The sequence below is a fragment of the Tenrec ecaudatus genome, chromosome 4 (genome assembly GCF_050624435.1).
Source record: "Tenrec ecaudatus isolate mTenEca1 chromosome 4, mTenEca1.hap1, whole genome shotgun sequence".
Taxonomy (NCBI): Eukaryota; Metazoa; Chordata; class Mammalia; order Afrosoricida; family Tenrecidae; genus Tenrec; species Tenrec ecaudatus.
The window spans coordinates 90,623,544-90,646,386 of record NC_134533.1 but is presented as its reverse complement, the minus strand read 5'-3'; the positions used below and the strand labels follow the sequence as shown (position 1 = coordinate 90,646,386).

Below are 22,843 nucleotides of genomic sequence, written 5' to 3'. Positions count from 1 at the left end.
TTAGCATTTTATTTCCGGTATGTAAGTGATAATTCAATCGATTAAAATAGTATTTTTGCATGAGTATATAGGTCTATCTATTTATCTTATCACATCGATGATCTGCTTCGCCAAAATCAGCCACTGAGGCCCTGGGAGCACACTTCCGCTCCTGACACACAGGCCGTGGCCGTGGGTCCGGAGGCCTTGACTGCTACTGTTGTTCTCTGTATAGTATCCTGGATGACGAAGGGATTGTGGGGAGTGCCCAGCCGAACTCCTTCATTTCAGAGCCAGGCAAAATAATTAATATACTCATGTCTTATCTGCTACGTTCCACAAATGGTAAAAAGTTATTTTATCTCAGAAATAAATGCAAACTGGCCAACGATGAGACACCAGTAGTGAAACGCATTGGAAAACATCTCACATTATTTATAGGAAAACCATCCCTGGCATCATGTCAACACGGGAGTGAAAGGCATCGAGCCTGTGTGCGTTCTCGTGTGAAAGCCTGCAGAAGCACTAGTTCAGACGAGGGCAACTAATCCTCCATCATTAACGGATGCGCTTCTCTTTCATCAGTCCACACGCACAGAACACCTCCTCCACCCCGTGCTGTGAGGCGGCGGTGACAGAACACAGTCCCTCTCCCTGAGGCGCTTGCCATCCAGAGGAACATGACTATCTATAAAACAGGTCAGCCTGAAATACAAATCAAGCAGAGAAGGGAGAATTATTTTTGAGTGGGATTTCAGGGAAAGTTTTATGGACAGAAAAGGTGACACTTGAATAGGATCCTATACACAGGATACAAGATTTCAGATAAACACGAGAGCAAAAACTAAGAAACAGCTTGTTTTGCTGTTTTGGGGAATAAATGAGAATTGAGCTCAATTTAAAAAAAAAAAAAGAGGACATGGGGCACACACCAGAGATGCACATGTTCCAGGCTGAGGAGAAAACCGAATTCAACTACAGTGAGATATAACTGACCACCTCGACATCTGGACCCGATGGGAAGCAAAGGATGTCTGGGTAAATCTTGACCAGCTAAGTGAATTTCAGTTCAATTTATTAGATGAGTTTAGCATATTACCACGTATCGCCCAGGGTCCAAATCTCCCATCATTCCTTTCAGATGCGCGTTTTCGGTTCTGACAGTTTTATAGTTCATGTCCGAGACCTGAAAGATCAGTAGGGAAGAGGTGAGTACAGGATTCATTCGAAAACACAATTCTATTCAAATTGTTCTCATTTTTGTTAGCACAAATAGTTTTGAAGTGCTGGCGTAGAGAAACACTTTCTCCGTCGGATGAGCATTATGAATCAGGACGTCTCCCGCAGCTCTCCTCTCCTATCTTAAAGGAGCCCTGGAGGGCTTGGGGGTTGCTAACCCAATCACCAGTCACCCCCTACCGGAGAAAGACGAGACTTTCCACTCCCGTAAAGAGGTACAGTGTCGGAGATGCACAGGGGCAGTTCTACCATGTACCGTAGGGCCGCTCAGAGTCAGGATTGAATGGCCGGCTGTGCGCGAGGGTGTGACTGATCGTGTCTTCAAACCCTGGCAGCTCCCACTGTGCTCTCCTTTTGTTGTCAATGCTATTTTAGAAACAGGGACTGACAACAACCCCCGTTCTGTTCTGCCTTCCAATTCCCAAATTTCTTATATGCAAATTATCACCAGACAATCACAATTAAAAAAGCACGATTGAATAACCCTGTCAGTTACTTCTTCACCACCTAATTTTATAATATACAATATATCATGTTCATGCTATTTTGTTCTCTCTAGTATATTTGGCCCAGTTTCTGCGTTTTTAAAAAGTGACTACTTCATTCTGTTTTCTAATTTAGTTTTTCTTTCCTGAATTTCTTCTAACTGATGGTACTTAGACATAGCATCTGTTCTTTTATTTATCTAAACTAATTTCTATATCAAAACATTACCTTTAAAAAAGTCTACTTTCCTAAATGATGAAATACATACTCACAGACAAAACCTTAGAAAGTACAGCAGCAGGATAAGGTGCAAACAACAATCAATCATAACCCAACTGCCCAGAATGCTGTGGATACCAGATGTAACCTATGCTTCCTAATGCAGGCACAGCCCACAGGACCACCCTCTGTCTGTGGCAGCTTGGCCTGTGTTCCCCCAAAGTATGTGTGGTACAAAAATACACATTACAGATGCCAACCACAATAGCATTGGGGAATGTTTTTGTTGTTATGTTAATGAGGCAGGGTCTAATAAAAACTGGAATATAGAACTTTTTAAAGAGCAAAATGTTCATCGAAGAGAAGCTCTTCAGGAAGAAATCTTAGATCATATTGTGAGGAAGGTATGTCTGAAACCGATCTCTTTTGGAGCTAAAGCAAGCAGATCAAGCCAGCAGCTGACAAGTAAAGGTGTGGTGGGGAGAGAGCCAACAGCCACACGAAGCTCACTCAAGAGCCAAACAAAGGCCCTACCCCCAAAGCCATGGCAAAGAACACGGCTTCCCGTAGAGCCCTTCTCGGGACTTGAACTTCTAGCTTCTCAACGTGAGAGAATGAATGTGTTTGTGAATTCACACACTTGCATTCCTGTCACATCAGCACTGGATCACCAAGACGCTGCGGTGCCGTTGCCCTTTGCGGTGTGTGACTTAACAACAATGGAGAGCTTTTAATTGAACAAAGGCAGGGTCTTTTCTGTTCTTATCACGAGTATGATTTAAATAGCGATATTGTCTGTAAAGGGACCCTCACGTGCTTAGACATAGAATGGAGCTCTGAGACCCTCTAGATTCGAGGGAACGGAGAATGAACACCGTGCTTTTACCAGCAGCTTAAATTTGATGAGAAGGGAAGGGAAGGAGCTGAAGAGAGAGGGAAGAAAGAAGGGGAGGAGAAGGAGGGGAAAGAAAAGGAGTCAGGGCCGGCATGAGGGAAGAGGGGAGGAACAGTGGCTGGATGGTGAATTTGGAAGTTCCGTGGGTATCGAGCAGCAGCAGAATGTGTGAGTCATCCCCCCGTGGGGAGTGCTTCGGCCTGAGTAAATGTTGAGTAGCTACGGACGGCCTTTCATGGTTCAACATTCATTCTTAAAAACCGTGACGTAAAGGGGTGGGCTGGGGTGACAGGAAGTGTCTAAGAAAAGGTGGACAGGAGACATCTCTGACTAGATCATAGGACGTGGCAGATGCGCTCAGAATCCTGACTGCAGGGAAATGCTAGAATGAGACCTCCTCCACTTCGCCCTGGCCATCTCTTATTTGTGAGTGAGTCACAAAGATTGTATGGGATGCCACAAAGCATTTCTATGACGCTATTCTTAGTCAATAATGAAGGCCCCCAAAGGCCCCGAGCCCTGGTGGCAGAGTGGATTACACACTGGGCTGCTAACTGCAAGGTCTGCAGTTCAAAAGCACCAGCTGCTCGGAGGTAGAAAGATAGGACTCTTTGCTCCCATTTCCCAAGGGGCAGTTCAACCCCTGTCCTGGAAGGTCGCTATGAGTCAGAACTGACTGGACAGCAGTGAGTTTATTGCTGTCCTGCCCATTTGCGTACCTGTTGTTTGGCTAGCATTTTTTCTTTAATTTCTAGCTCCATTTTTAACTGTTTTTCCAGAAGGGCAGCTTTCTTCATGATTGTTGCTATAGTGATCTCCTTCTGATGGAGCTCGGCTGTGAGGTCAGAGATCTCGTTCCTCATCCTTTCCTGCTCAGAGCTGTGATACTCTTCCTCCTGATAGAGCTGGCTTCTCATCTGGGGAGACATTCCAGGAGACATTAACAATCCATTTCCTTACCGTGCTTGCTGGTCACGTTCATATGTACCTATGTTATATATCATACCTCCCTTCCGTGGAACACGGATCAAGTATTATTATCAAACACTCCTTTTTTTACATTTTATTAGGGGCTCGGACAACTCTTATCACAATCCATGCATATACATACATCAATTGTATAAAGCACATCCGCACATTCCCCGCCCCAATCATTCTCAAAGCATTCGCTCTCCACCCAAGCCCTTTGCATCAGGTCAAACCCTCCTTTTTATGAACAGAAGTCTGGCTTAGAGAAGTTAAGGGACTGGTCTAAGGTCACAGAGCTGGGAGACAGAGCATGGGTAGCACTGTTGGCCTTGAGTTCAGTGCTTTTTGACTAAATCACGTTGCATGTTATGACTAAGTACTTATGATACCTCTTACAATCATGCCATTAAAAAATCTATACTTCATGTATCCACAAAAATGCATCGCCTCCTGTCCTGCTTCATACAGCAAGTGCAGTCTTTCTTTTTAGTTGTGACTCCAGACAGGATCCAAAGAGGAGTTCTACCGAGCTCATCTCTGGGTTTGATGGAGACTTGCTTTCCCCTCTGTGTTAGCCTCTGAAAGTGCTGCAGCAACCTCGAAAGGGCACAAGGGGTCTTTCAGACCCCGCATCTTGCCCAAGTGGACGCATTTAGGAATTCCTGCTCCCTCTTAGACTTCCTCCCCACCCTCATTCTCCCAAATCTGATCAGGCAGCAACGTCTTTCCATTCCATTTCAGCCTCTTCAGTCTGGCCTGGGTTCTTTCCTCTGGCCTGTGTTTGTCCATAGCTCCCCAGCACCTTTCTGGAACTGCAGCCAACCCCTCTTCCTGCTCTCCCCATTAGTCACGGCTATGGTCTTAGGGACTCAAGATAAACGACCCAATTGGCCCCTGATGTAGTCAAGAGGATGTCAGGACGGACTTCCCCGAGGAGGGGGGACATCAGAACTGTGTGCTGATGGTGGAGGAAGTCAGCAGGGATGGCTGGAGCCGGCTGCCTAGTGGGCGATGTCGTGAGAAAGAGCAGGGCACAGGAGTGAATGGCAGAGTGGGGAGCGGCTGGGCCGTGGAAGCGTTGGCAGACATAGGCTAGAGAGTTAAGTAGAGGTTCATCCACAAAGAGATGCTCATTTGAGTCTTCCTGAGGGCACTTAATTACTTAAGCATATACATATGTATAATTATCATGATATAATATAATTATATATAATATATAGAAAATATTTAAGCCTTTCAGTGCAAATCTTTCTCTTTGTTTTTTTAAAAAAGATGATTTTTGAGCCCCTAATAAAATGATTAAAAAAAAATACAGTCAGTGAGCTGAAGTCCTGTCAAAAAAAAAAAAAGATGATTTTTTTAACCATTGTTTTTCAACCACTCCACCATGAATAACATAAACCCTATGCCCCAGAGTCAAAAACTCACTCTTTCCCTCTCTCCCGCACCTCTGGTAATGATAAGTATATGATCGTGGGTTTCTCTACATTTGTTCATTTCATATAAATAAGATCATACACTAATTGTCCTTGTGTGACTGACTTACTTCACTCTTAGAAACAATGATACCACCACCAACAACCTAAATTATCTCAAACACAGTCAGAATGCCATCATATCTTAAAAAATTTACCCAGGATTACATAACACTCAGTCACTGCTCACATTTAAAATCGGCTCCCAGGGGCTGCAGGAGAAGGTGGCAGGTCTCCCCGGGAGATAAAGTTCCTTGCAATTTTCACTCGTTGGCAGAACTTGAAGAAGGACAAAGGGAGTAGTGTGCGGGGGCCTTGAGGATGCTGACACTATGACACTTGCTGGATAGACAGCATGATTAGTGGGCCACCAGGGACAAATGATGGAAGCAGACTACAGAGCCTGCAAGAAGAATGTGGACCTAACTTTCCAGAAGCACCTCCATCAGTTAGATTGTAACAATGAACATGAATGGAAGCCAGAATCCCAAGGGACCAGTGGGCGCCTGCAGCATGCCAGTGTTAGCAAAAGGGCCGAATTCCCATCGCATTAAAGTGGTACTTCAAGAGCTAAGACGTCTCACGACGCCCAAAGAAAATATGAAGCTTCCCCAGGCACCAGAAGGACAAACATCAACAACTAATCTGAGTAGACCTGAAACTCGCCTTATATCAACAACCTTCCACGCATGTGAATGTGCTAAGCATCACCATGCAAACTACCCACACGTTGAGTCAGAGAAGTGCAGCTGGTAAGCAAGACCTGGACACGGGTAAGAATGTCCTTAATGTATGTACACCTTCTCCCTTATCACAGTCCGGTCTCTTAGCGTGAACATGGGGTACTGAAAACAATCCAGGTGCCCAAGCTGAAAGCCTGCTGGAGACGCGTCAGGTTGCGGTGGAAGGACGTGTGCTTCTGAAAACCCGTCTCCGGCAGGAGAGCGTCAAGGGCATGCTTTATCCGTCGTGTGTAATGAAAGGGCTGCAGTTAAAATTGTCTGGAGTAGTAGGCACGCTGGATATTGGTGCAGGGGTGTTAAATTTTGAAGCAGTGTGGGCGCTGACTTCCCATTAGTTTCAAAAATATGCTCAGAGTAGTTCTCTTAGCTGTTTATAAATGCAACAAGTAGGGGGAGTTGGTGAATTTCTCTTAAAAGCCTTTTCTGTGTGTCATGTGGGAGAGACATGGTGTTTGTGTAGGGCCTTTGTTTAACAAACCATGCAGTTAGGCTTAAGCAAAAACAACACAAAAAGCAAGCAGTGTGTGGATATGTGACTTTGAGATGAAAGTCTTAAAAATTAGAAATAAATTGGGGTAAATGTCTGAGAAAATATTTAAACTTTTTATAAAATAAAATTGGCTCCTAGAGTACTTTAAAAAAAGTATATTTGACACAGATCTAAATTTGGTTTATGCACTGACTGCCTCACATATCTTTACAGTCTCTCTGGTCTGTGTTTATCTGTGTGCCATCTAAGCGCTTCCCATGCCTCGTTTCATTTAATTCTCACAGCCGCTCCCCGAGGTCAGGGCCATTAGCACTCTATTTTGCAGATTACAAAAGTACCCAGAGGTTTTTCCCGCAACACGGACAGGCTACAGGCGAAAGGTAGTCTGGCTCCAGAACACTGAGCTATGTCACTTCCTGTCCCTAGAACGTAGCTGATGCTTCGAAACCAAAACAAAACTGGGTTCTAGGCGTGACGCCTGGCGTGGGACGACCTGACACGACTGTGCATGCATCCAGTCGGCAGCTCTGATTCACTGTGGGGTCTTAGACGGTCTCCATTGCTTTCATCGGAGTCTATTCTTACTCCTCATTTCATCGGAGTCTATTCTTACTCCTCATTTCCTATGGTTCCACGGTTGGACATGACCTTAGGAATCACCTGGTCAAACCCCAGCATTTCACAGATGAAACAAGAAAGACAGAGAAGGAAGGTGACCAGCCCTGAGAGCAAAGGAAGAGGCGAGGAGCCTGGAGCCTAATATTCCAACCTCCAGGACAGTGTTTCACCTCTCCTATAAGCAAAGCAAACTTTCTCCATAAACATCGACAGCCTTGGAAACCCACAGGGACAGCTCTACTCTGTCCGCTAGGGTCTCTACAAGTAGCAATTGCCACGGTGGCAGTGAGTTTAGGTTGTTGGTTTTATAATCTATCCATCTGTCTCCAGTGTTTTCTTCCCTTATTATGTATTTGATGATGCTCAGGGGTTATTTGCTTATTAGAGTTTCTCCCAGACTACTGGATTTATAGGATTATGTGCTGTGAGTATGTTGGAGCTACATGAAGAGTGTAACGAACACTATTAATTGTACATAAATAAATTACTGAATGGGTGTCGATTCTGCTGTGTACAGTTGCATGAAAACTAAAGGAAGGAGGGAAGGAAGGAAGGAAGAATGAAGGAAGGAAGGGAGGAAGGAAGGAGGAAGGGAGGAAGGAGGAAGGGAGGAAGGAAGGAGGAAGGGAGGAAAGAGGAAGGGAGGAAGGGAGGAAGAAAAAGAAGCCACCCATATGAGATAAAACTGTGTCCAAACTGAAGGAAAGCCCTCCTGAATTCCAAGCACCCTGTCTACACTTAACTTCTAGTAGGTCGCTGACAGTGAGATCATTTAACAGGTTCCTCTTAAGAAGGAACTTTTAAAGTATAAAAAAACAAATTGATCCTATTAAGAAAGAGGAGTAAACTTTATTATTTTTACAACATCTCACTATTAAAGCGGCATGCTTTACCGCAAAGCTTCTTTCTAAATGAGATTAATTTACCTGAGCTCCAAACGACTTTTGGCTTTATTAAACATGCCTACTTTATCACAAAATGAATCACTGAAAATAGCTTTATACTGGAAGAGAACAGAAGTCAAAACACTTGCATGATTCATAATCCATGGCTCTTGTTGGTTTTATTACAAGAGAATGAAAATGCTTTCTCATAAACACTTCTTGGAAGCTATAGCTATTTATACACAATTCATTTTTCTGTACAATCCTGCACAATCTAGTGATCTCCAAGAACCTGTAAGGAGATTTGTGCCTCAGAGTCTCCCCTTCCATAGTGAAACTATGCAAAACAGTAGACTCTTGATGTTTTCAGAGTCTTATTACCCCATCTAGTTCTATGAGATTCAGGCCGCTTTATTCAATCTTTTGTCATCATGCATTCACCTGGGATGCCAAGAAAGAACCATATTTTAAAGTTGTATTTTTAAATGTCAGTGACATCAGTTTCATGGGGATATACAATATCAAGTGTTCAAAATGTGAACAAATAATCATTACCTCCGACCATCTTTTCCACACACAACCTCTGATAGTAGTTCCTTGGCAGCTATTCCTTGGGAGATAGGATCAGAGTATCTCCTACAGCAGTGATCAGAATAGCTCCAGTCCTACTAGATCCTCAGTATCAGTGCTTGCTGGATTTATGCAACAGCTCAATGCCTGATCCAATACAATTCTGAGAACCTAGCCTTCATGCTTTCACTTCCTGTGGGCCAGGGACAGGGCTGGGCACCGCACCAGATCGCAGGTCAAAGCATGCCCAGTTTTTGCTTTTTTAAAAAAACTTGTGACATGTGTTCTGATTAGGTAGCATTGAATATTCTGATCCTTTAATCCAAAGGTAAGAAAGGTAAATACAATCCATGATAAATTCAAGGGGTGGGTGGTGAGTCATTTCTGGGCTTAATTGGGAGCAAAAAGCATAGATATACATGAAGAGAGACCCACAGGCTCCTCTTCAGGAACGTTGCCCATGACTTCCTCCTCGTCTTCCAAAGCAGAGTGCTCAACACACCAGGTGCTCAAAGAAGAAACGTGGGTATCATCAACAACAGCAGCCAGCGCCGACTAGATGCTTCTCTGAGCACTTTCTATGCCCCAGCATCTGTATCTTAGTTTAGGGAAGGAGTAGGGACTCTGGGAGCCCTGGCGGCACTGTGGGTTAGGTGTTGGGCCCAAAGGTCAGCAGCTTAAACCCAGCCGCCACTCTGAGGGAGAAAGGTGAGGCTGTCTGCTCCAGTAAATATTTACAGTCTCCAAAGGACAGGGAGGAGGGGGTAGTTCTCCTCTGTCCTATAGGGTTGCTGTGAGTTGGTGGCAGTGAGTCGACTCGGTGGCAGTGAGTTGGACTTGGTGTGTGAACGCTAGTGCTAGACTGCCCGAGTTCCAATCTCACCTCTAACACCTCCCTGCAATGCGGGGCGAGTTAGTGAACCTCTCTATGCCTTCGTTTTCTTACATGTAAAAGGGCTCATCTTAGTGACCAACTCACTAGATGATTGCAGTGCATAAATTAGGATTCGTTGCAGCCTTTGAACTGTTCGGGCAGGTGGGTACAGAGCTCTTCAAAGCCCATTTACTCCGCACCGTAAGCATCCGAGACATTGAAAATGAGGATCAGAAGCTATTTGCAAAGCAACTTCCCCAAGCTTAAGTACCAAACATGCCTGTGCTGTCAGCCACCTGGCCAGAAATCACTTCTCACGGGGCAGTGGGCCTTCCAAATCTGAGCAGTCCCCTTGATGACTTAAACAAACAAACAAACGAAAATGAAACCTATTGCCATCAAGTTCATTTAGACGCTGTGACCCTAAATAGGGTTTCCAAGTCTGCAAAGTCTTTAGGGAGAAACGGCAGAGCTGGTGGGTTTGAACCACTGACCTTGTGGTTAACAGCCTAACCCAGTTTGTGTTTTTCATAGTATTGCACAGAAGAACATTCGAATGAATAGCTTGCTAAGTTATTAGGAGAAACTACGAAAAGCAAGAAAAGAGGATGAGAGGAAATGTTCAAAAAGAGTCTTGGTGGGGCTGTGGGTTTAGTGTCAGGCAACTAATTGCAAGGTCACCAGTTCAAACCCACCAGCCACTCTGAGGGAGGACAATAAGGCTGCCTGCCCCCACTGGAAGATTGGCAGTCTCGGTGACCCAACATAGGGTTGCCTGGCATTCGTTGGAATGGACTGGATGGCTGGCAGCGGGTTCGGTTTGGAATTTCCTCTTAAGAATATGGATTCAAAGACTCCCCATCTTCCTGGACCAATGGCGCTCACTGTTTACCATACCTTGTTCAATTCCTTCTCATGATTTGACTGATCTGGAGCCACTGAAAAGAGTTCTTTCTTTTTTCTTTCCGGTTCTTTCATACAAGGCGAGTAACATGATTCAAGTCTATAAATGAAAATAAAACAATAAATAAAAACTGTAGTTAACTTGTAGATTGTTATGACTCCACTGTTAGTTAAGAACTTCCGCATTGTCATTTGTTTGTTGGACACCTGTCTGGTTACAGAAATTGCAAGTTCTAATAAGTACATTCAGATCCCATTAGTAGTTACATCTTTAAGTGAATGCAAATGATGTTAATGACAGAATTTAAAAGGTGGTAATTAATAGGGAATTTCAATTGTACATTGAAAATGGGCGGAATATAAGAGATTGCATATGTACATACGATTTTTTGGATGAGAAGACAAGCCTGCTTTGTATAATAAACTAGCTTGGGAAACTCATTTTTACAAAAGAAAAGGGAATAGATCAGACTTGCTTCTGTGTGGTGAAGCGTTGTGACAGAAGTTCAGGGGAACAATCGCTCCAGAAAAAGGGTCAAAATATGATGAAATCTGACAGGGAGCTCGAATACATCCGCTCTTTGGCTGCTCAATTAATAAAATGGAATGGCAACCATACAGAGATACTAAAGGAGCCCTCGTGGCACAGGGGGTTAAGCACTCAGCTGCTTAAGGCTGGCAGCTCAAACCCCCTCCCCACCCCCCCGAGTTGCTCCCTGGAGGAAGACGAGGCTCTCCGTTCCCTTCCTGATCTGCCGTCCTGGCGACTCCGGGCACAGTTCCTCTCTGAGCTGCGGGAGTGTGATGAGTCAGCAGTGTCCCCATGGTGTGGGTTTGGGTTGGCTGTTGTGGGTATTAGAAGGACCCCTGGTGGGGCAGTGATTCAAGAAGTTGGCCACTAACCACCACGTGGTTTGAACCACCCCCCCACCCCCCAGGCAGTTCCAGGACCAAGATGTGATTGTCCGCTTCCGGAAAGATTGGCAGTCTTGGAAACCATTTGGGCCAGTTGTCCTCAGCCCTATCTAGGTGGCCATGAGTCTCAATGAGTCAGCATAGGCGCGGCGGCACGGGGTTGGGTTTGGATTTCTGGATGCCAGGTGCTGGTAGGTGCTGTTTGGGTTCCAACTCAGAGACCCAATGCACAACAGAACACAATACCACCTGGTTTCGCTTCTTGTGTTTGAGCTCATTGTTGCTGCCACTCTGTCAATCCACCTGGTTAAAGAGCTGCCTCTTTCTTGCTGTCCTTCTACTTCACCAAGCATGATGTCCTTCTCCAGGGACTGGCCTCTGCCGAGGACATGTCCAAAGTAGGTGAGGAAAAGTCTCACCATTCTTGTATCCAAGAAGCAGTCTGGGTGTCTTTCTTCCAAGACAGATCTGGTTGTAATTTTGGCAGTCTGTGGTACTTTCAATCTTCTTTGCCTGGCACCACAATTCAAATGAATTGATTTTTCTTGGGCCTTCTTTATTCAATGTCCAAATTTCACATGCATATGATGTGATTAAAAGTACCTTGGCTTCGGTCAGGAATGTTTTACTCTTTAAATGACATCCTTGCTTTTCAACGCTTTAAAGAACTCTTGTGTCTATCCAATGCAATACGTCAGTTGATCTCTTCACTGCTGCTTCCATGAGTGCTGATTGTGGATAAGAGGAAATCCCCGACAATGTCAACCTTTTCTCCACTTATCATGATGTTACCTACTGATCCATTTGTGAGGATTTTGGTTTTCTGTGTATTGAGTTGTAATCCACATAGAAGGTTATAAACCTTGATCTTCATTAGCAAGTGCTTCAAGTCTTCCTCACTTTCAGGAAGTAAGGTTGTGTCATCTGTATATTGAAGGTTGCTACCAAGCCTTCCTGCAATCCTGATACCAAATTCTTCTTCACATAATCCCGCTTCTCTGATTATTTGCTTAGTGTGCGGACTGAACAAGTATGGCGAGAGGATGCCACCCTGACACACTCCACTCTTGATGATAAGCCTCTCTTGATGATAAGCAGTATATTCCCTTGTACAATTTGCAAAGCTGCATCTTGATCCATGTACAGATCCTGCATGAACACAACGAAGTGTTCTAGAAATCCCATTCTTCTCAAAGCTATCCATAGCTTGTTACGGCCCACACTACTGAATGCCGTGTCTAGTCAATGAAACATAAGCAACATCTTTCTGGTATTCCCTGCTTTCAGCCAAGATTCAGCTGACATCAGCAATGCTATCCTTTGCTCACCATCTTCTTCTGGATCAGACCTGGATCTATCACAGCTTCCTGCCAATGTACTACTGCAACTATTGTTGGATGATCCTCAGAAACATTTCACTGGTATGTGATATCAATGATACTGCTCTCTAGTTTAAGCTTTCTGCTGGGTCATCTTTCTTTGGAATAATGCAAATATGGATCTCTTCCAGTCAGCCAGCCAGATAGCTGTCTTCCAAATTTCTTGGCGTAGGTGAGTGAGTGCTTCATCAGCTTATTGAAACATGCCGATTGGTATTCCATCAATTCCTGGAGCCTTGTTTTTGGCTACTGCCTTCAGTATAGCCTGGACTTCCTCCATCATCCCACTGGTTCTTGCTCATAGGCCACCCCTTGAAATGGTTGAATGTTGACTAGTTCTTTTTGGTACAGTGACTCTGTATTCTATCTTCTTTTGATGTTTCATGCATCATTCAATATTCTGTCTGTAGAATCAAAATTGCAACTCGAGGCTTCAATTTTTTTTTCAGTTCTTTCAGTTTAAGACAGGTTGACCATGTACTTCCTTTATGGTCTTCCAACTGTAGTTTTTTCCACGTTTCCTTATAATACTTTACTTTGTCTTCTGGAGCTGCCCTTTGAAATGTCCTGTTCAGCTCGTTGGCTTCATCATTTCTTTCATTTGCCTGAGCTACGCTGTACGTAAGAGCAAGTTTCAGAGTCTCTTCTGACATAAGCTTGGATTTTTTCTTTTTCTCCTGTCTTTTTAATGACCTTTCACTTACTTGATTTTTTTCTGGCAAAGAGAATTTATCACCACATAATTCACCATCAACTTATGAGCCTGGCCTTTCCTACTTGCTTTTGTAGAAGGCCCAAAGTAACACACTGGCTACGTTGACAACCTTTAAGCAGACTCCAGGAATGTTACCGATCGCATGACCTTTGAGACCAAATCTAGCCACCAGAACTTCATCGTTCTCCTCAATAAAGTTCAAGCAGCCATCGCTGGGCATGAAGGCCGTGGTTTCCTTGCCATTCTTAGTCGGCTGGACCCAGGCACACTTTCAAATGGCAGGATTTGGCGGTTTGGCTTCAACCACCACTTTTTCCAACTCAATTCCTTTTGAACAGGAAGTGCTCCAGAGAGGTTGGCTTTCAAGCTGTGACCAAATAGGCTTTTTTGTACTGTTTACCTGGCCATTTCTGCTCCCTTTGGTGACCCAGGAGCTTCCTGGTGGTCTGAGACTTTGGCACTTGCCTATGTTAGCAGGGCCGCGACTGCGCGAAAGAGAACTGCTGCACAGGAAGGACCACAAGCCTCCCCTCTACTGTCTTCATATGCAGTGCTCTTGACGTCATCCCAGGGCCAGCAGGGCTTCTGTCGCTAGTGGTCAATGGGTCAAATCTGTCCTTGAGATTCAGGCGGGATATGCTAAAGGTCAAACGCTGGCTCTCATTTTGCAGTTGTTTTAATTTTACTCGAATTCAACCTGAACTTCCATATACTCTGTTCCACAGTCAGCTCTTAGCCTCATTTTGGTCACTGATACTGACCTTCTCCGTTGTCTCTTCCCACAGATGTACTCCATTTGATTTCTATTTGGAGAAGTCCAAGTGTATAACTGTCATTTATGTTGAAAAAAAAGTATTAGTGATGAAGAAGTCGTTGGTCTTGAAAACTATTATGCTATCTCTAGACTCATGTTTATCACCAAGGTCATATTTTCCAAATATGGTACCTACCTCTGTTTCCCATTTTCCCATTCCAATCACCAATAATCAGTGATGCATCTTGAACAGACGTTTAATCAAATTCAGACGAACGATGTGGGTAAAATTCTCCAATTCTTGAATCACTAGCTTTAGTGGTTATTGCCAAAACTTGCATAATAGTTACATTGACTGGTTTTCTTTGTATGCATAGAGCTGTTATCCTATTACAGTCAGCATTGTACTTTAAGACAGATTCTGAAATATCCTTTTGGATGATGAATGGGACACCATTCCTCTTGAATCTGTCATTCCCAGCATAGCAATCCATAGGATTTTCTGATTAAAAATGGTCAATGTCAGCCCATTTCAGCTCCCGAGTGCCTAGAGTACCCGATCTTTATTTCATTTTGAGAATTGTCAGTTTCCTAGATTCATACTTTGTACATTCCAATTTCTGATTATTCACAGATATTTCAGCTGTTAATTCTTATTTTAGGTCATGTCCCATCAGTAAACGAAGGTCCCAAAGGCTCGATTCCCGAAGGCTTTACTCCAGCCACATCATTGTGGTGGATTCTAATTTGAGAAGACAGCTCCTCCTCAGTCATATTGAGTGCCTTCTGACCTGAGAGACTTAGCTCCTGGCACTATCTCTGCTAATGTTCTGCTGCTATTCATGAGGTTTTCAGTAACTGACAATGTTCTGATAAGATTCCTAAGATTTTCAGTGGCTCGTTCATCTGAAGTGAACAGCTTATTCTTCTTTGTAGTCTGGTCTTAGTCTGGAAGCTCTGCTGAAATCTGTTCACTTAGGGTGGCCATGATGAAATGTGAAAATTCCAGTGACATCGTGTGATGGTTAGGGATTATGTCAACTAGACACTCCTGAACAAGGGTAGGGACAGCTCAACTATCACTCGCGTCACAGCTTGATGACACCTCCTTGGTGTCATAGCCTTTTTTTTTTTTTTATGAGAGAGAGATGAGCAAAGTCAAGTTCTCTTTGGCCCTTGATCTTCTGCTGGAGCTGGATCTTGTGTCTGGTTCCTCGACTTCCCGTTGCATCTTCTGCTGATCCCAGGTGCCATCAGCGAACTACTGATGGTTAATTCATTCAGCTGACTTTGAACCTTTGCATCCACCAGCCTGTTCCCTCTGCTGTCTCTGCTTGGCTGTCCTGCTTCCTGCTCACCAACTTGCCTGAGTCAGGAGAAGCTTTGGTTGAATCAATTGGACTTACCTATTTCTCAACTGTGCAAACCATTTCTTGATATCAATCTCTTTCTATATATAACTCATATAAGTGTCATAGGTAGGCTTGACGTCTCTAGGGAATGCAACCTACCATAGAATCACAGCAACATACAGTCCACCAGAGGACCAAAAACTGACACATGCATGATGGGGATTTAGACACATGGTGGGGATTTATAGGTTCTAAAGCCTCAGGTATAGGGGACTAGAAGGGAAAAGCAGACATTTGTATAAAATGTATGATCCCATAGGAAGTTTGGAGAACTATAGGGAAGTAATGTTCTCTTTCAGATCACACAAGTGGGTAAAATAAAAATCATTAACATACACAACAGTAACTAGGCAGAGAAAGCTAGGCAATCCATGTTTTGAGGATGTTTTATCCCATAACATTTCAGCAAGTTCAATTTCATATTTTGAAAGCATTTCTCAAAATGTTCTACACATCAAAGATTTAAACAAGCCATGCAAACCTACAATGACAAAAATCTAAGCAGATTCAGAGTAAGAATAAATTTCAAGATTGAACAGTAAGAACTTTCAAAGGTATACATTAGGAGTGATATACCTTAAGTATATATGTTTAGACTGGATTTTTTCTTAATGTCAAATATAAGGAAAATGGTTTTTAACTGTAGAAAACAGAGAACAGTATAATATATGTGGGACTTCAGAAAAATTTTAAATCATTTTATTGGAGGCTCTTACAACTCATAACAATCCATACATCATTTGTATCAAGCATATTTGTACACATGTGGCCATCATCATTTTCTAAATATTTACTTTCTATTTGAGCCCTTGGTATCAGCTCCTCTTTTTACCCGTCCTTCCCTCCCTCCCATCCTCTTCACCCTTTGATAAATTATAAATTATTATTATTTTCATATCTTACACCAACTGCTGTCTCCCCATTTCAGTAGTTTGTCCCCCTCGGGTGGGGGTTATGCATTGTTCTTTGTGATCAGTTTCCCCTTCCTTCCGTCCTCCACCTGCCTTCTCCTGCCCTCCTTGTATCACTATTCCCATTTCTGTTTCCTGAGGGGTTTATCTGACCTGGATTCTGTGTGTCATGAGCTCTCCTCTGGATCTTGTACATACTCCGGTCTAGCCAGAACTGAAAGGCAGGACTGGGGTCATGATAGTGGGGGGTGAGGAAGTCTCCCAGAGGAATATTGTGATTAATTGGTGCTTTACTGCCCCCAGGTTGACTCATCCTTCATCGTGACCCTTCTGTGAGGGCATGGGACTTCAAAAATTTTGTCAAAAATGGAATTTAAACACAATGGAATTTTCCACAAATATTTGGAAGCCCTCATATAGTTGTAATTTTATCATCCAGGAAAAAATAATCTTTAGAATTTGTCCTCATCTCAGTTATCTTTTCTTCTATGCATGTACATTATAAACAAATGCATGTTTTCCATACAATCTGAATATGCTATATAGGTACTGTACAGAAGATACTGTTACACAAAGCATATTGTGAGCCATTATTTTTAAAAATCCCCATCATTTCAGGATCCGTCATATTTTTATTTGCTATGCTTTGAAAGAAATGAAAAAGTGAAATTTCCCATTTTTAAATTCTTCCTCGGCCATTGAAAGGGAGCGGAATGCTGATCTGAATGGTAGAAACAGCAAGCTAATCAATCTCACAAAGTCTGACGAATGAATGAGACAAATGTCAAGCCTCCAATGTGGACAAGTCCTACGAGGGAAACCACTCCGATCGTGCTACAATAAGTATGTAAAGGGACTCTCAGTTGTCATGTAGGACAGAAGATTTGGAATTATTTTAAATAATCCACAGAACACATCAGCCTAAAATACTTCTAGTGAAGAAGAAAAATCTCTTATATAGATGATCATATATAGACAGGTTCTGAAAAATGAACAAGAATCATATATAAAACCATGGAGTAGCCATAGGTGGCAGTCTGGGGCCTTTACCTTACTACTTAACACAGCTATAAAAGACAAAGAAGTCACAGAAAAGACGCTGGAACAATAAGGCAGGCAGAACAGATTTGTGCTCAAACCACAAAGAATGGAAACTTTTAGGGGGAACAATAAACCTGGAGTAGACTATGCTAAGTGTAAAATATAATGGGAATTGTGGGAAAACGATGTCTTTATCAACTTTCTGAATATTAGAAGTGAAGGAGTCCTTTCAAATGAGAATGATGTACTTGGGAGATCAAAATAAGTAGACGCTTAAGTGAAGGATGGTAGTCAGGTCGAACCAAAAACAAATACATAAATAAATGTATTGAAAATCCAATACTGAGGGAAATTTGGCCTGTTTGGAATCCACCATTAGCCTGGTGCTACCACAGTACAAAAGGTACTGATGGTGCTCTTCAGAGCATCCAACACCACTTAGACGCGGCCCAGTCATTTGTTCTTTCATGACATTTCTTAGGGTTTGAGGCACATAATTCTTTCTTTGTAGGAAGACATTTCTCACCACACATTGGAGCGGTGCCTTCCACATAATAAATATCCAATGGGCTTGTTAATGATTGATGCTAATTGTCTATGGCTTGTATACAAAGCATTCAATAACACTGACTGGTTCCTAGGCATTCTACCACTGTTCATGAGATGCACAATAGATCAGTTTTAGGGATCTTAACTTGCCAGTGTTTTATAGACAAAGGAATATTGGCAGTTCCCCAATTTTGAGGGAATAAGCACTTCCTTTTAAACAATATAATAATCTACACCATTGAATTGTTCAATTTTTAAAACCCTATCCTTTGTTTGGCATTAGCTCTCTGGTTTTGAGATGGATCTCAGTTCTGATAACAATTAGAACACCAGAGAATTATTAAAAGTTGTCAAACTGCTCTTCACAAGGATGAATGCTTTATCGACCTATGCAGATCTATTTCACTTGTGGTTATCAAATGCATAAAATGTGTGTGACTTTAAAAGAAGAAAAAAAATTCTGTTCAAAAAATAAATCCTTCACAGACTGGCAAGATGACAAATGTGGAGGCCTAACTAAATACAACACTTAAAGGGTTATAAAGTTACTGTCAGATTTTAGGCCATCAGAGAAAAGCATTAGAAGGTATGTGGAATAAATGACATTTATCAACATAGTTAAATGATATCTAATATTGTTTTCCCAATGTTCTGAAGACAAAGTTTTAAGGAGCATTTCTGAATCATTGGGATGGGTTTTTGTTGTTAAGGGCTGTCAAGTGGGCCAGTCTATTCTTTTTAAAAATAATTTTATTGGGGGATCATACAACTCTTATCACAATCCATCCATTCCTCCATTGTGTCAAGCACATTTGTACATTTGTTGCCATCATCATTCTCAAAACATTTGCTCTCCACTTAAGCCCCTGGCACCAGCTTCTCATTTTTCCCCTCTCTGCCCGCTCCCCTCTCCCTCACGAACCCTTGACAATTTATAAATTATTATTTTGTCATATCTTACACTGTCTCCCTTCACCCACTTTTCTGTTGTCCATCCCCCAGGGAGGAGATTGTATGTATATCCTTGTAATTGACTCCCCCTTTCTACCCCACCTTTCCTGCACCCTCCGGGTATCGCTAGTCTCATAACTGGTCCTGGAGGGATCATCTGTCCTGGATTCTCTGTGTTTCCAGTTGCTATCTGTACCAGTGTCCATCCTCTGGTCTAGCCGGATTTGTAAGGTAGAATTGGGATCATGATAGAGGGGGCGGGGGAGGGGGAGGAAGCATTAAGGAACTAGAGGAAAGTTGTTTGTTTCATCAATGCTATACTGCACCCTGACTGGACCCGTCTATTGTTTCCTACTAGTCTCTCCTAGTGTAGACGCTCTGATGAAACCTGTCCACCAGCGTGACCCTGCTGGTGGTATCTGAAATATCTGTGACATAACTTCTAGCTTTACAGCAGCACACAGTCACCACGGTCTAACCAATCGACAGATGTACTGGCAGTTGCGACACATAAATATCCATAAATTAGAACTTGATGTCGTTTTCTAAATAAAAATAATACTTAGTAAGATAAAATAATCAACCACTGAATTTATTTTTAGTATCTAAAATTATCTATGAACAGCATGCAAAATAAAAACAAATATGCTTTTTATTCTAGTTCACATATGAATTCTAAAAAACCCTTTGCTTTAACAATTTCTCTCTGACTGTAAAATAGAAAGCATCTACCTTTTTTTGTGTTCTTGAGCATTTTGGAACTCCCCCATTTTTAACAATTCTCTATGCAACTGCAATCTTTCCATTTCTATAATTCTCAAGAGATCATCCCGGGACTGTAACTCACTTTTCACCTCTGACAGTCCTGCTTCCATGGCCTAAAAAAAAAAGGTGGAAATATTTTAATCCTATTTTTCATGATGCCCAATACATTTAGAAATATTAGCATCTGTAAAGTAGTCTAATATGAAATGAATTGATAGTTAGTCTTCTGTTGGATTCATCTTATAGAATTTCATTCTTTCATTCACTTATTAAATAAATATTTATTGAGTTCTTATTATGTGTTCAGCTGGGGATACACAGACTCAGAACAAGTCCTTAGTGAGAAGAGGCAACGAGTAAGCAAATCATCACACAAAGATGGTTAAGGTCAATGTAAGCTTGAGAAAGTGTAACATAAAAGCACGAATAACTTATCAATGCATAAAATTTTAATTAATGCAAATCTTTCCAAAATTAAAAAATATATTAATATATTCAAAATTCATTTCATTCAATTCATTCAAAAGCCCGTCAGTCTCCCCTTGGCGCAACTATTGCTAACCAATGGCCACACTTTCCCTCCATATATTCCTTTTTATCATTTAATTTTTAATTGTTACAGCATCCTTCCATTGCCAAAAACAAGTCTGTGAGTTCAGAGAAAGAGCTGGCCATGGACAGTGTAATCTGCCTGTCATATAGTATACATAACTTGATTCATGTATGTACATTTTGATAACTCCATCTTCTTTGAAAAAGTTCTAACAAGAGTTGCAATTTAAAATCTGCTGTAGGTCTTCCTATTTGTAGTCTATTATGCCAATAAAAATGCCTCCACATATTTGCCTTAGTTCATTCTTCAGTAGCATAACCCCCAGCGAGATTTTACTGGAAAAGATGCGTGTTGTGCAGAGAAAGCTTCTAGATTTAAGATAGTGTTAAGGTTTTTGGTCCAGAAATGAATCTCTAGTTGGTTCAGCTACTCACCCAAAGACACCAGAGGCAGCACCCTGTGTGTGGCCTCAGTATTTCCAACATTGGCCCAGAAGTGGTCAGCAGGTGCTATAAGGAGGCACTGGACCTGCCTAGGAATCCAGCTCCTGCGCTTGCACCAAGCCTGGCCTCCTATAGGAAAAGGCCCCCATCCAGGATCACTTTCCTCACTTGCTTCACTCTCTCTCAGCAGCGAGTCTGAAACTCCCACATTTTGGTAGCCATACTTCAGTTGGTAACTAGAAATACCAACACTGTTGGGTTCAATGCCTGTAACTCCTATTGTAGTAGGAGATTAGAAGTTGAGGATGATGGGAAATGGGGAACTAACAGTGAGCATGAGAAGAAATGGTTCTAAAATTGGTGGGTTGTGGAGATGATTGCACAACTCTTCTTAATATGATCGGATGATTAAATTATATGATGTGTGAAGTACATGCCAATAAAACTATGTTAAGAAGTTGTTGGGAAGGTCCACTTGGGAGAGTGGAAGAAAGACGGTCATGGTGCTAGGTCCCAAGGAGGGGAGTGGGACGGGCTCCAGAGCACAGGTGGAAAAATTGCCTCTTACACGAGAGACCTCCTGTAGCCCTAAAATGGAATGTACACACTTTTATGCACTGGGATATGGAGATAAGAATGGTTGTCTCTTGGCTTGTATTATCTCTGTGAATAAAAAACAGGGTCACAGGCTGAGAGTAAAAACAGAAGTGGGAATGGGGTCAGAGCAGTGATTTTTGACAACGAAGAAGGCTTGAAATGGCAATCATAGGAATGGGAGAATGAGTTGATGGAAGAAACACGGTACTTGTTCGGCAGTGTTGGGTCACCCTTTGAGGTACGCGATCATTTGAGGCCGGTTGTGGTTGTCACCAGTGATATACTTGGTTTATCTCTGGGAAAGAGGACTGGAGGAGTCTTCCATCCATATCATCAGGTCCCTTCTATTCAATTTTAGAGAGAAACTAATATCTATTAAGTGTACCAGACCCAGGTCATCAAACCCATTTCCATTTTTATAGATGGGGAAATTAAGAGCCAGACTTGGTTCCCAACTCATAATTGGCAGATCTCAGAATAGATAAACCAGATCTTGTTTGATTCTTAATCCATTTATAACCTTCAAGGTGCAAAATGATTTTCACTCAAATTAATGAAAGAGACCTGTAATTATTGATAAAAAACATTGCTAAGGGGTGTGACAAGAGGTTTGCCTACTAAAAATGGTATAGAAAACACACTTCATAGACAGCTGCAAATCATCCTTGCTTTCTCAAATTATATATATTTAATAACAAACTTATTAAAATAGAATTCTTAACATATATAAAGCTCACCAGTTAAGGTGTACAATTCCATGAGTATAAGTGTAAAAGAGTGCTACAACCATCACCACTATCTAATTCCAACATATTTTCATCACCCCCAAAATACTTCAGACCCTCTCTGAAGAAATCACTTTCCATCCTCATCTTTCAGGACCTGGATACCACTAATCCATGTTTTGTTGATGGATTTCCTTATTCTGGATATATTATATAAACTGCATCATATAATATATAATCTTTTGTGATTGGATAAAAATTCAGCAATGCACTCCAAGTTCACTTGATGGTATGTGGCAGAATGCTACTCCTTTTTAGGGCCAAGTAATATTCCATGGCACAAGGATACTACCTCTTGCTTATCTAGTCATCAGGAGATGAACATTTGAATTGCTTCCAGTTTGGGGCTCTTATGTCTAATGTTTCTATGAAAATGTATATACCAATGTTTGTACAAACATGTTTTCCTACTCATTAATTCTTATACCAGTATTCACAAACTTAGAAAAAACTATTTTTCACACTTGTGCAATAACAACAAAAGTTAGTATTGAAGAAATTGAAGAATTCTACCAAAATTTGCGGTCTGAAATTGATCAAACAGGCAATCAAGATGCACTAATAATTATTCATGATTGGAATACACAAGTTTGAAACAAAGAGGAAGAAACAATAGTAGGAATATATAGCCTTGGTGATAGAAATGAAGCTGGAGATTGCATGATAGTAGACCGTCTTCTTCATCTCAATACCTTTGCTTTCGTCAACATGGACGACAACTATGCAATG

At 42.0% G+C, this 22,843-nt stretch overlaps 1 protein-coding gene, 1 non-coding gene and 1 pseudogene across 2 annotated transcripts in view; all 3 read right to left on the bottom strand.

Moving 5' to 3' along the window:
* DEUP1 (deuterosome assembly protein 1) overlaps positions 1-22,843 on the bottom strand; it is a 90,434-nt gene that overhangs the window by 25,090 nt on the left and 42,501 nt on the right. Inside the window, exons 7-10 of the mRNA XM_075547803.1 lie at positions 19,704-19,849; positions 10,339-10,444; positions 3,538-3,735; positions 1,079-1,165 (exon numbers count right to left, since the gene is read on the bottom strand). Coding sequence (XP_075403918.1) covers positions 1,079-1,165; positions 3,538-3,735; positions 10,339-10,444; positions 19,704-19,849 — 537 coding nt within the window. The remainder of the gene's footprint in view (positions 1-1,078; positions 1,166-3,537; positions 3,736-10,338; positions 10,445-19,703; positions 19,850-22,843) is intronic.
* On the bottom strand, positions 4,276-4,397 carry LOC142447758 (small nucleolar RNA SNORA26). Its single transcript, XR_012784411.1, has one exon. It is a non-coding gene; the product is annotated as a small nucleolar RNA SNORA26 (small nucleolar RNA).
* Positions 13,394-14,316, bottom strand: LOC142444298 (small ribosomal subunit protein uS12-like; annotated as a pseudogene).